The sequence below is a fragment of a genome, unplaced genomic scaffold (genome assembly GCF_019419815.1).
Source record: "Pyrus x bretschneideri cultivar Hongxiangsu unplaced genomic scaffold, Pyrus_bretschneideri_v1 Contig6, whole genome shotgun sequence".
Taxonomy (NCBI): Eukaryota; Viridiplantae; Streptophyta; class Magnoliopsida; order Rosales; family Rosaceae; genus Pyrus; species Pyrus x bretschneideri.
Genome location: NW_025999798.1, coordinates 788,107 through 802,735, shown reverse-complemented (window position 1 = coordinate 802,735; position 14,629 = coordinate 788,107). Strand labels below are relative to the sequence as shown.

The window sequence follows — 14,629 nt, the reverse complement described above, 5'->3', positions numbered from 1 at the left end:
TGGAGTGGGGAGTCATGGAAATGGAAGATGGTTTTTGGATTCTAAGGGGAAGTGTTTATTTGTGGTGTGAGAATGGAGAGATGGAATTGAATGAAATGGAAGTGTGGGATGAATTGAATGATGCAAATGAATGAAGTGTGTGTGGTTTATATAGGGAGAGAATGGATGGGAGAGCATGTGAATGATAGCTAGGAGAATGATTAAAGGGGTGTGAATGGTTGGAAATGCATGTGGGTGAATTGGTGGTGCAATGATGAAAGAATAAGTGCATGTGTGTGTTTTGTGTTGGAATGAATGTGGATGCATGATGAAGAGTTAATAAATAATGCATGTAGGGTTAGGAAATAAAATCATAACTTAAAGGGGGGATGATTAAAGGGTGTGTGAATGCATGTGTTGAATTGGTGGTTCAATGATGAAAGAATAAGTGCATGTGTGTGTGAATGGTGGTAGCTAGGGTGAATTATGATAAATGCATGTGGAATAAAGATGGAGAAGGTGGTGAAATGATGAAGTAGGAAGGTGGAAATGCATGTGAGATGTTCTTTGGAGAAAGGTGGATGAATGTGCATGTGAATTAAGTTGTGAAAGCATGTGGAATGTTTTAAATGGTTGAAATGTGTAGATGATTATGAGTATGATAAGTGATAAGTGTATGGTTATGATAAGTGATAAATGAATGATATGTGGTGATAAATGAATGATATGATAAATGAATGATATGTTAAGTAATAAATGAATGATATGTGGTGAGTGATAAGTGAATGGTTTGATAATTGATAAATGAATGATATGCTAAGTGATGATAAGTAATGATAGGTTAAGTGATAAATGAATGATATGTTAAGTGATGATAAGTAATGATAGGTGGTTATGATAGTTTGGTCTTTAATTTCGTCCATTCATTTTGCTCCAAATATAAGCTATCCAATCCAAGTCCGATTTTGCTCCAAAATGCTCCAAAAGGCATCCTTTTGCATACCTTGCCCTTAGAACCTGAAAACACACAAAAGAAGCATAAAGGACTAAAATAACTAGAGAAACATAACGTAAATGCACGAGAACAAGCCTTTTAAGTCGCATGAATATGCTTCTATCAAATACCCCCACACTTATCTTTTGCTAGTCCTCGAGCAAAACAGAAAGAAAAACAAAACAAAACAAAACAAAACAAAACAAGTAAAACACAACCTAAACCTTCCAACAACTGTCTTAGGGATTTCCAATGCACATGACATGTTAAAAATCATCATTCCCACAGATTTTAGTCATCTTCACACTTAAGTACATTCTTAATCATAGTCACCACATACTAGTTCACAATTAAGCATTTAAAACCATGTTTTGAATGTAGTAACATGCCTTAGAGAATTTGCTCAATTCCTTACAAGATATGCACTCAATTTTCACTCAGATTTTCTAACTACACACCCTACACTAAGTATATGTGAGAAGATTGATGTAAATATGAAAACGAACACTCACATATATGTATCACAAGGAACGCAATTTCTGGAGTTAATAAGCATGTTTAGATATGATCTCATGAATGGAATGCTACTACTTAGACACGAGAACCAGTGACACCATATGCTCATACCAAGTTCAAACTCCACAATTGAAATACACAACAGATCAAGATAGAAGTCAAGGGTTGTAACGGGGCTTGGGTATTGGCTAACAATGAAAGGTGAAGGATAAACAAACATTCTTAAAGCAATAGTGAGCAAAGTATTGAATCAGGCACTTAGAATTCCCTTAAGAACGCAGAAGTCAACTTTGAACACCCAAGGGAAAGTCACACAAAACTTAGGGCCATATTCACTTTTTGGACCCGTTCTTCAATCACTCATTCTTTCATTTTTTTCAAGCTCTTTTTTTTTTTTTTTTTTTTTTTTCTTTCTTTCTTTCTTTTCTTTTCTGTTTTTCTTTTCTTTACTGTCTCAAAACATACTTAAGAACAAGCATTCCTTCCCCCACACTCATTTTCTTGCATAATGTAAAAAGGAATTCATTTAAGTCATGCTCACTATCTTTTAAGAACAAGGGTGTGGATTGTCCTAAACTAGGCTAGGTGAGGAAAATGTGGGTAAACAAAGAATACAGGCTAAACAAAACTCAACGGGGTTAAAACTTACAACAAATACGAAATATGGGAAGTAAGGCTATTTGGCTATGGTGGCAACTACACAACTTCATCTTGGTATATGTTATGCAAATCAATAACATGCTTTGAATGAAATGGGCATGAGTTCTAGCATTTGGAACTATATGATGAAACGCCTTCTAAGTAGTAACCAAGCAAAGAATAATGAGATCATGCAACGACTTTAGAAAACAAGAAATCACAGATTATACTCTCCAAAGAACGTTATAGGCTCAAGTCTCTCAGGGTTGTAGCGTTTGTTTGAGTTCCTTCCTTCAAGCATGTTACATAACTAATTTTTTTCTTTTATAATTGCATGTGAAGTCATACATTATAACCATAACCAAGCATATACCAAGAGTAAATCAACTTTTTCTCTATGTTTATAACTCTTTTTAACAGTCATGCACTTACAAACCAAATCCTTATCATTGTGTTGGAAGGTATCCTAAGACATAAACACACACACAAAAACAACTTTAAAACAACTCTTTTTGGGTTTTTCAAAACAATTTTTTCAAATTTTTATGGGATTTTCGAATTTTTAAGTCAAAACACACTAAAACAGTTTAAAACGGTGAGAAACAACATGTGAAGTGATAGGTGATAAAATCCAACGAATTTGCATCAAATATACTTAGTTACCCTCCCACACTTAAATCAAACATTGTCCTCAATGTTTTAAGCTTAAAAGCACACCAAACGAACGTAAACACATAAACAGCAACTAAACATACTAAACATAGCAGAATGTATCTAACAAAGAGAAGAGTTTAGAGACACAAATCTGGTTATAGAGTGTAAATTCCATCTTCTCCTTGGTAATTGCATTGAGGCTTGGATCTTTGTGATTCCACAGGCTTACTCTTGAACTGCGCTGCTCCATCGTTGATTTTCCTTTGTGCTACTCTTGAACTGGGCAGCAGGCTTCTTTTGGTCTCCCCCGAAGGTCTGAGCTTCATTCTCTTATCTGTTTCTTTGTTCAATCTCTCCAATTCGTATTGAAGAGGGTTAGAGGATAGCTCAGCAAAGCTAGGTAAGCAACCAGGGAATAGAGTCTAGATAGACTCCAAGTGCCGGCTGATTGCTTCTTTCACTTTGCCATGCAAGTAATAACAAAGACAAAGGAAAAGACAGGGAAAGAGCATGATATGAGATACCTTTGCTTTTGACCTTGATGATATGAGATACCTTTGCTTTTGAAGAAGCGGTGAATGAATTAGCACATGTATTTGTTGTGCTGCTTCCTTCTGGGTCATCTGTACTCCAGGCATCTGGTATCATCTTTGGGGAAGAAGAAAGAATTGAGTGTTTCGAAAGGCTTTGCTGGGAGTGCGCCCTCAGAGGTGAGGAAGAGTCGAGCATTTTCTTCAGGTTTGCCTTGCCATAAAAGATGAAAGTCGACAAATATAGGGATTTCCCAATAGCAAGTGGTGGTACTGTTCTTTTACCCTTGTCGACAAACGTTTTGATCCCGCAAATCCAGCTTTTTGAAATAGTGACGACTCTTCGATCTTTGAAGACGCCTCTTCGATTTCTGAGCAGGCGCTTTCTGAAAAGCAGAGAAAGCGTCGCCGAACTTTGCGCTTGTCGGCTAAAGACGTGTAGTTGTGATGGTGGCCTCCACGTGTCGAACGCGTTTTCTGAAAAAGCCGAGGGAGCATCGCCGAACTTTACGCCTCAAATTCCGGCTTTTTGAATCGGTGGACGCGTTGCCTTGGCTTTTTATAGAGCTATCGATCACTGCCAACTTACACACTCTGAAGATTTCCCATTCTTGATACTCGTCTCCAGCCCTTTTGAAAATTTACTCCGTCCACCCCTTCTCTTTGAACACTTTTGAAAAATGGCAAACCCATCGAACCTTAGCTTAGAATTGAGTCTCCGCAGTGATACGGGCGTGCCGCGTCAAGGTAACGTATGGCGCCCTTCTTTCTTATCTTCTAACGGTCCTCTTACAGGTGAAGACTCCGTGATGCAGGACGCCACAACAGCTACGATAGTAGCTCGGAACCTCCTCACTCCCAGAGATAGTCAGCTGCTTTCAGGACGGTCCGATGAGTTGGCCGTTCAAGAGTCCCTGGCTCTCAGCGTTCAGTGCGCAGGCTCTGTGTCCAACATGGGCCAACGCCTCCTTGCTCGCTCCCGTCAGGTTGAATCTTTGATGGCGGAGGTGGAGAACCTGAAACAAGAGATCAAACAACTTAAGTACGAGAATAGAACTTTGCATGTGCTTGCCAATAACTATTCGTCGGGCATGAAGAGGAAGCTTGATGAGATGCAAGAATCTCAAGGTCGGATGCAAAGTGACCGTCAACGGCTTGCGTCTTTCTTCCAGGGGCACCTTTTTCCTGGGTCATCCAGTGTTCCGCCAAGTATTGGGGCCTGGAATGCTCTATATCCGATGCCTCCCGCTCCTATGCCTCTCGCTCCGATGCCTCTTGCTCCGATGCCTCCTACTTCGATACCTCCTGCTTCGATGACTTCCGCTTCTAGAGTTTTGCCTCGTGGTGGGTCTTCACGCAAACAAAAACAAAAACAACCTTTGTGAAGCTCCATTTGTTAGATACATTTGTAATTTCTCGAAAATTAATGAAAAAGCTTTGTTTTATTCACTGTATTGGGTTGCCTCCCAAGTAGCGCTTTCTTTAACGTCTTGCAGCCGGACGAAGAACACAATCATGCCTTAATGGAACCCACGGCATGGAGTTGATCATTGAATGGATGATGATACTTGAAATGTTCCGGCAATGGTTGAATTTCAAGAGTGGGTGCCCTAATCATTGACATCAACAACATATTAGTCAAAAACGACTTTGGATTTTGTGTTGGTGGCTTACCTACATGCTCCAATAAGAACTTAAGTACATCCTCCACGAAATGCTTCTCAAAACATTCAAGAATTGGATCTTTGTATGGAGTGGAATAGAGATCTGTCCTAAGATCCATGTAAACTCTTTCACCAAATTGGATTTGAGTAGGTGCCTGCAATGAAGAATGTAACACACGATTAATTGAAGTGGGAATTGGAATTTGAGTTGGTGGCTTACCTATGGGCTGCAATATTGGCTCTAAAGTCGCAGCACATTCAACAAATGCACAAGGGATGTTTTCATTCAGATTGGACATTCTGAAGGTTGTGGCTGTGTGATCCACTCCAATTTCCTCCTTGATGAATTCAAGATGCTCCTCAACCACTTTTTCCTCGTGAATTGTTGAAAAGGTGTCCAAGATGTCTTTCTTCCCCTCATCTTTCATGGATTGCATGAACCTGCCAGGGAAGGGTGCATTTGGGGGAACAAAGTTAGAAATAATTAAATTTGGAACAACCTTACTTGAATGGGGTGGTGTAGGAATATTGGGAGGTTGCGGCAAGGGTTGTTCTTCCCTTGCCGTGCCTTGTGCATCCTCCTCCTCTTCGAGCAGTAGCAATTCATCCATGGGCTCATCTTCAACCATTTGTTCTTGAATTTGTTCCATGCATTCTGCATTCTGCCTAAATTGACTGTTCCACTCATCCAACTTTTTTGCTTGATAGAAATCCTCAATTGGTCGCCAAAATGCGTCTTGTTGAAATGGTTGAGCTTCCCTGCCCTGCTCCACAGAATTCAGTTGTTGAATAACTTCCTTATAATAATTTGATATACTTGAATTTGGATGTGAAGATTGAGGGGAAGGCTGTGGTGGTGCATATGAATCCTCATATGGTTGCCAATATGTTTCTTGGTGAGTCTCCTTAGCTTGATTTTGTGAACCCTGCACCAAAGAGTTTAATTCATTAAGAATTTGATTATAATCTATTGACGAATTTGAGTTTGGTTGGGCATATTGAATATGAGGTGGCTCCCAATATCTTTCTTGTTGAACATTTTGAGGTTCCCACCACATAGAAGTTGAATGATCACTCCAATCCGAATTGTAAGTATTGGAAAACACGTTATTCCTTGATTGAAGATCAACTATATCAACGTTTTGCATTTGGGACCTTTCCATGAGCTGTGACAAAAGATAAGCATTATCAAGTGCCATGTTGTGCTTCTAAAATAAACAACATAAAACTAAAAATATATACACACAAACGAAAATAAAACAATCCAAGAGATTAGCAAAGTTGCTAATCCCCGGCAACGGCGCCAAAATTTGATGCGAGAATTATACGCGCACAAATTAAACCCTCTTTTTGACAATTGTAGTATGGATGTAAGTAGGGATCGTTCTGGACCGGGGATTAGGAGGGATTGTTAACCACTTGGATTTGACTTCAAAAACGTAAAAACAATATAAAACACTAAACTAGACTCAAAGAATGTGAAACTAAACGTTAAAACACTAAGACAAACCAAAAGACTCAAAATGCTTTAAAAACACAAACTAAAATGATTTATAACTAAATTGAACAATAAAGTAAAGGGGGATTGAGTTTTGGACGGAATTAAACTAAATGAACAAATTGCAATTAAAACATAATGTAAATATGAAATTGATGAAATGGAATGAATGGATGCTAGCCAAGGGGTTCATCTCCACACATGTTACACTTGCATAATAAAAAGATTTCTAATTGCATTTCAATAAACCATGAATTCTCAACGCTCCGGGTTAATTAGGTCCGCTTAAATTAACCGTCAAGTTTTCCTTAAGTTAATGAATTGGATGATTGCATACGACAACCCAAAGCATTCCTCACAAGTTCCCTACATGAATTGCATAATAGAGATACAAGCAAGAATCATTAAGCATCATGAAAACTATAAGTGTTGACGAGGCATTCGTTACTATGATTGCATGAAACTTATGCCAAGAATTTGTTTAACGCGATTGTTTATAAGCAACCTCCACTACTTGTGAATATAAGTTCATAACTATTACGTGAAACTCACTTATATTCTAGCGTCAAATTCATGCATGAAAATTAAGCGTCGACTCTCAATAAACATACATAAATAGATTATCAATCAAATAGTTAAACAAATTGAATTCACAACTTATGAAACGTAATTAGAAGTACTCAAATCATAATGCAAGCATAAACATATATTTCGAATCACCCCCTAGCTAAAGGGGGTTTAGTTCCTCATACGTACAAAACAAAGAGAATTGAAATTAAACATTGAAATCAAAGAAACGCCTAAACATTCCAACAACTCAAACTTGAATTGTATGAACGTTTAGGCCCTCTTCTCTTCCTCTTCGTTGTAGCATAAGGTCTAGGGATAGTTGGTTGGGGGGATGGAAGTGTGGAATGGAGTGGGGAGTCATGGAAATGGAAGATGGTTTTTGGATTCTAAGGGGAAGTGTTTATTTGTGGTGTGAGAATGGAGAGATGGAATTGAATGAAATGGAAGTGTGGGATGAATTGAATGATGCAAATGAATGAAGTGTGTGTGGTTTATATAGGGAGAGAATGGATGGGAGAGCATGTGAATGATAGCTAGGAGAATGATTAAAGGGGTGTGAATGGTTGGAAATGCATGTGGGTGAATTGGTGGTGCAATGATGAAAGAATAAGTGCATGTGTGTGTTTTGTGTTGGAATGAATGTGGATGCATGATGAAGAGTTAATAAATAATGCATGTAGGGTTAGGAAATAAAATCATAACTTAAAGGGGGGATGATTAAAGGGTGTGTGAATGCATGTGTTGAATTGGTGGTTCAATGATGAAAGAATAAGTGCATGTGTGTGTGAATGGTGGTAGCTAGGGTGAATTATGATAAATGCATGTGGAATAAAGATGGAGAAGGTGGTGAAATGATGAAGTAGGAAGGTGGAAATGCATGTGAGATGTTCTTTGGAGAAAGGTGGATGAATGTGCATGTGAATTAAGTTGTGAAAGCATGTGGAATGTTTTAAATGGTTGAAATGTGTAGATGATTATGAGTATGATAAGTGATAAGTGTATGGTTATGATAAGTGATAAATGAATGATATGTGGTGATAAATGAATGATATGATAAATGAATGATATGTTAAGTAATAAATGAATGATATGTGGTGAGTGATAAGTGAATAGTTTGATAATTGATAAATGAATGATATGCTAAGTGATGATAAGTAATGATAGGTTAAGTGATAAATGAATGATATGTTAAGTGATGATAAGTAATGATAGGTGGTTATGATAGTTTGGTCTTTAATTTCGTCCATTCATTTTGCTCCAAATATAAGCTATCCAATCCAAGTCCGATTTTGCTCCAAAATGCTCCAAAAGGCATCCTTTTGCATACCTTGCCCTTAGAACCTGAAAACACACAAAAGAAGCATAAAGGACTAAAATAACTAGAGAAACATAACGTAAATGCACGAGAACAAGCCTTTTAAGTCGCATGAATATGCTTCTATCATTACGCAATAGAAAAGACCCTTCAGAATCAGCACACAATTGCCCTGCGCAAAACCTCTCAAACATCTTGAGATTTTTTCCTTTTCCTTTCCTGCTAACACATCTTCAGTTTGGATAAACAGCACTGTGGAAGCACCCGGCGAGCATCTTCAGTTTGGATAAACAGCACTGCTGCCGCAGAATCAATCGACCGAGGAGCACCTTCAGTTTGGATAAACAGCACTGCGTCGAGGTCGACCGATTATCTATCCAAGTCTCGGCCGAGAAGGGTTTTCGAACTCTTGTTGGTAGAGGTCATCCTACTAAGCCTTTCCAGCATAGTTAGGTGTTACGAATTGCATTGTTCGGCGCATTGGACGCCGAGTGGTTTTATGATTGGATACTCGCAAGTAAGCTTCAGGGTTCGGCATTCCGACGGCCGAACTACGTTTACCATTAAGACATACATCACATTCGAGTACTTGTGCCCATATAGTTTGGTCTCGATTCGGCGTGCTTATACTCTTACGAATATAATCACAGTGACCGAATCAGGGTCCGACGACTTGTGAACTCCGTAGAATTAGTAGCCTTGTCTTCAGGCTATAGAACCCAGAGGCCGAGAGCGTTCCTTCCTCGGTCGCAATCGCAAAACACAGAAGTCAACAACGCACCCAACGCGACAACATCACATTTTACTCCTCGGCCGACGAGTTGGCACACCCCGCATTCAACCGAAGGACGTAGTTAGCTCATTAGTTACTCGGCCTGCGCGCCACGTAGGTTTTGTAATTTTTGTAGTCAACAACAATATAGAGAGTAGCTCAACCTCTTATAAGATATGCAAGATCCTTCCTCCCATCAATGTGAGACTCATTCTCAATTGATTTTATGGTAGAACTTCAACTTTCTTCATGGTATCAAAGTAGGTTGTCCCATGTGTAAAGCCAAACGGCCACATATGCTCCACGTCATCCTGTTGTGTTGTTCATGTGTTAGGCTCGAAAATTCGTCACACATGAGGAGAATAAGTCCCACATTGATGGCAGGAGGGACTTTGCATGGACTTATAAGAGATTGAATTACTTCTTATATTACCAATTAGTTTTATGATGAAACTTCAACTTTCTTTTCCAGCTTTGAATGAGAAATAAATCTACGAGCCTTCCTTGCATTTGCTGAAAATTGTCACTTTCTACTCTTTGCTTGTATCAACCTGGCCGATCAAGATAATATTAAACTATAAGTTATCAAGACATTAATTATAATAATGACTTTCTTGACACGGCACATTTATAAACTTTCCGTTATTGTAGCATTTAATGCCAACGATTCAAGGTTTTGTATAAGTTTTTGTTCACACAGTTGCCAAAATAATAATTTAGTGTCATGTAAGTCGTTCTCTGTACACAACAAATTTCTTTTTGAAGTACAATCATCTAAAACATGAACCTTAGCTAGGAGTTAACACCACAAGAATATTCCTTAAATATGTTCTCAGAAGTTCGAGTTCCTGAATTCTATAAATTAAAATTGCTTGTAATCAAGTAATTTCATCAAAGCAATTTGAAAGTGAGCCAGTCTTTCTTTTCTTAAACATTGTCTTCTTTAATTTGGTCACAAAGATGTATGTGACAAGGCCTCTGTCTGTGTATAAAAGTTCTCCCGAGTCACTGTCTCTTCCACCTCCAGAGGGCCCAAATTCTGGCTGTCTTGTACTCCATGACGACGATTCAATTGAGATAAACTGTTGCGGATGCGAGGACGACGAGGTTAAAGGTTTGCCTTTCCCTCAGAACATGGATCTAACCGTTGGATATGGCTCAGATAACGATGATGTTGCCTTCATTCCAGTGCTTGATCAACCCTTGTCTTCCAATAGATACCATGTCATACTTCGAAGAGGCCGCCATAAAGGGTACGCACATATGTATATGTATAAACATCCATACATATTAAGTGTTACTTTTACATGGAAAAATTTATATTAGAACTCATTTGATTTGCAGGAAAGCATGCACAAATACGAGGGAAGAGGATACGGATATTGGCTGTTTCGGAGGTAAAAGTATACCAGATGCTGAACCAAAACCATTGGATCCGTCAGACATATATCAACAAATTGAGATAGTTCATTGGGAGGGAGAAACAAATCGTTTTTTTGCCAAGTCTGTTGATCCAGATGGTTTGCCTCCTTACTTCTTGAGGAGGAAAGGGTGGAACGTGAGAATGAGCACACCGTATCGTTACCAATTGCGTGAAGCCTCGGGACTCAACTCTTCGCTACGAGCTAGTCTTCCTGGGTTCGATTTTCCAATATCACATGACTGCTCTGAAGTTGTGTGTGTTGGTAAGTGGTATTGTCCTTTCATGTTTGTTAAGGAAGGAGGGGTGAAGCTGAAGGACCAAGTGAAAAATTGTATGTACTACGAAATTAAACTTGAGCAAAGATGGGAAAGGATTTTCGACAACGTTAATGAGAACGCCGAAGGAAAAAAGAATCCTGCTGTGTTTGTGGATGCTTTTGTTCAAAAAGAGGTGGTTTATGTGGGTGGACAGGAGGCTGTTTGGGATGAAAGAAATGTGAGTGCGGGTGATATGTTCGTGTGGTTTAAGAGTTTTCAGGGGGTGGGAGGGGAAACAAGTGTTGGAATGAGCATGAAAGTTTTTGAAAGAACGAAATGGGAGCAAGAAAGAGTTGGATGGATTGGTGGGGATGAAAGGCAAGTGAGGGTGGAGAGAGAGGAAGAGTTTAGGGGGACGGGTGGTGTCGGGTGGAATAGGTTTAGTAGTTATGTGTTGGTAGAGACGTTTGTACTGAAGAGAATGTCTACGACTGGAAGCGCAGCAGTAATACTCTCATATGATTTCAAGCACACTCACCAGATTAGGAGCAAATGGGAATGACAAAAATTTGGTATTGAGTATGGTTTTCAGACACTTGATCATCATATTTGGGGTCGAAAACTCCAATTTGTACTGTTTTTGGTATTACACTAGTCATCGTTTTAAGTACATTACTCTCCACTGATAAATGGGACCTTCGTACAGTTTTAATTCATGGATTGCAGTACTTTTTTTTTCAAGCTCAGGCCTTGCCAGTGTTGTTGCTACATACGCAAAAAGGCATTAAGCTTAAAAGAAATCTTAAGTTCCAGTTTACAATGATTATGGAATCTTCGAACCTTCGCGGTGTATGCTACAATTCCAACTTAATTAGCTTAAGGACAAATAAAATTTTAGTTGATTTACTTAGAGTACAACGATGCCAACAAGGACATCGGAAATTCTTTAAGCCGGACAATATTGCTTAATTAATCGCGGAGTCTTAATCATTATGGTAACCATGCAACAACCCTAATGTGATCGCGAATTTCAATACTGTCTTTGACGACTATCAGGAAGAGCTGCTCAATTGCTTGTCATCTACTCTCGACCCCAGCCACGAAGTTAGCTCGTTCGCAGAAGCTTCTCTAAATCAGGCTTCTCTGCAACCAGGTAGTCCCCCACCTAAAAACGCCCATCTTTCAATTTTGATTTTGTTTCAATTCTTAATGCTGACTGAACCTTTTTGTTGCTTTGATTTTGTTTGGTAATTTTTTTTTTTTTTTTAACAAGGATGATAATGGATTAGGCGAGTCGAGCTACGTAAGGCTTGGTCGTCGGACTACAATAGTAGAAACCATACTCTTTAAACCCACACAATGCGGAAAGAAAGAACCAAACCCAGGATTTACCGTCACCTACAAGTAGACCACTTTCTTCCTTCTCAGAGCAATGAGAAAAGGCTAACTCCTTTATAGAACGATGCCCCCACCCACCCCCCCCCCCCGGGGCGTGCGTCCCCTATCTCCGAATTTATTAAATAAATAAAAGTAAACAATACAAGCTGGGAGACGGAGCCAAAACCCGCTAAGGGAAAAACAAAGAAACATCGACAAAAACAAACAAGAAGATATAACTCAAATAATTGAGAAGAAATTGATAGGTGCCTTTGTTTTTGTTTTGGTGTAGAATTTATCATGGTAAATGTTTAGTTTTGAGATTCAGGTATTCTACTTTCAACCAAATAGCTTCAATTTCATTTTGCCCGTATTTTTTTGTTAACTGTTAATTGATGACGCGATAAATGTAAATCTTACATATTTACTACGTGGTTATGAAATTTGTGTCATATGGCAAAAACGAAATAAAAATGAAATTCAAGTCATCTACTTTCTTCCCATCACTTTTCTCCCCGGCGGGTGAAGAATATGTCTCAGGAAAATCATCGTACGGTACAAAGTTATCATCGTACTCTTAAGTAGCGTAAAAAATGCCGGATTCAGCCGATATCCGCTAGTAAACTTAGGAAAATCAAAATAACACATCCTGCAAATTTTGCTCTCCATATTATAAAGAAGCAATCTTGGCGGTCTGATGTTGTAATATCCTGGTGCATCAGGAGGTAGTTGTACCACAATCGCTAGTTCACCTGTGTGGATTTTACATACAGGATGAACACGCCAGCCGCCATGACCAAGGTGTCCCGTGATCTCCATCAACATTAAGATAGTCTCTTCGATCCACATATGGTTCGTGTAGTCCTTCAATTTCCACAAATGGTGAAGTCCATACAACGATCAGGGAGCGGGATCACTCTGAATTTCTAGTCTCCAACATCAAATACCACTATAACATTTTTCCTTTCATGCATCCAATGGATGGCCCCTTGGAAACAAACGCTTCTCGCGAACGTACAATAAAAAATAAAAAATAAATCAAAAGGAAGATTACCAAGGTTTGCTTCTGCTAATGGCCTCCATGATGAAATATTTGTCCCCAATGTGAAAATATGAAACATGACATTATTATTCCAAGATACTTGGACAACATTGTACTAGTTTGCAATCGGATTAAACCCAAAGTGATATGTAACGCGGAGTGTATCTGTACGAGGGAGTTTGATGGACTCTCGTGTAGTAGGGTTAAACATAAGGACAGGGATCGAACAACTGGATGCACAGACCAGGCAGGTTGATGCTCTGATGTACAACCGGGGGAGTACCGCACGCAGAATTGTACGAAAGACGGGTGACAGGCGTTGGTTTCCCTTGTTCATCGATTTGCGAGGAGAAGAAGAAGCCATCCCAATACCAGAAGAGGAGGTTAGTGTTAGACGAGGTCAGTATGCTGAGGAAATCTCCGCAACTTGAGGAGTTTGACTTGGATCAAACTCTTATCCTCCCAGCTGTTCCCAGTTTCTAGGACTTGTTTGTTTGATTGGTTTTTTGCGGTAATCTAAACATGTGGATGTAATCTTCTCTTTGGTTTTCTGTTTGTATTTTATTTTTCAAACGCTCCTTGTATCTAGGTTTTTCAAACTCAAACTGTAATCATGAAAGTATTATAAATACATGCATCCCATAATTATTAGGGTATGCAATTATAGTGAAACACTGAGTTAGTAAGTTTTACAGCTAGTAGTATTTTTCTTGTTCCGGCGAGAGTTGACAAGGGAATGGCTACAGATGAGAGAGGACCAAGGCTTGCATACGCGCGTAGAGCACATCAGGACCATAAAATTAAACCCCCAAATGTTATAAAATAAAATAAAATAAAATAAAAACTCAAGACATAACTTATTCACAATTCCAAAGTCACAACCAAAACATATAAAAATGCCAAAAGATTGTATCAAGACCGAAGCAAAGAAGAAAACAAACTTACACCCTTAATTACCCAGCAACAAAACCCACGAAAGCTGAATTTGCGGAAACTGAAAACAAAAAGGGGTTAGAGAGACAAATATAAAACCCCAAACTACAAAATGAACACTCAAAATAAGAAAGAAAGCAAATTTTCTTGGAGACAGATTCTCTGTCCTTTTATTTTTCATGCTTTTCTATTTTATGTGATCACGGTTAAACCACGTCAACATTATATATATATTTATAAGGATAATAAGATAAAAAATAATAATAATATAAAATATTAACGTGGTTTAACCGTGATCACACAAACAGAAAGGCACAGAAAATACGAGGACAAAGAATCTACCTCCAATTTTCTTGGTATGCTAAAAGGAGAAAATATTAAAAAATAAAAACCAAACACACCAAACCAGCTTTTCATATTTTTTAATCATTTTTTTCTTTCTAACCAATTTTTTTATCATTTTTAT

At 38.6% G+C, this 14,629-nt stretch overlaps 1 protein-coding gene across 1 annotated transcript; it reads left to right on the top strand.

Moving 5' to 3' along the window:
* The first annotated feature begins 10,091 nt into the window (after positions 1 to 10,091).
* On the top strand, positions 10,092 to 13,713 carry LOC103947376. Its single transcript, XM_009358281.3, has 4 exons — positions 10,092 to 10,384; positions 10,476 to 11,316; positions 11,868 to 11,964; positions 13,523 to 13,713. Exons 1-4 carry the CDS (start codon positions 10,092 to 10,094, stop codon positions 13,711 to 13,713), a joined length of 1,422 nt encoding a protein of 473 aa, XP_009356556.2.
* Positions 13,714 to 14,629: the final 916 nt, after the last annotated feature.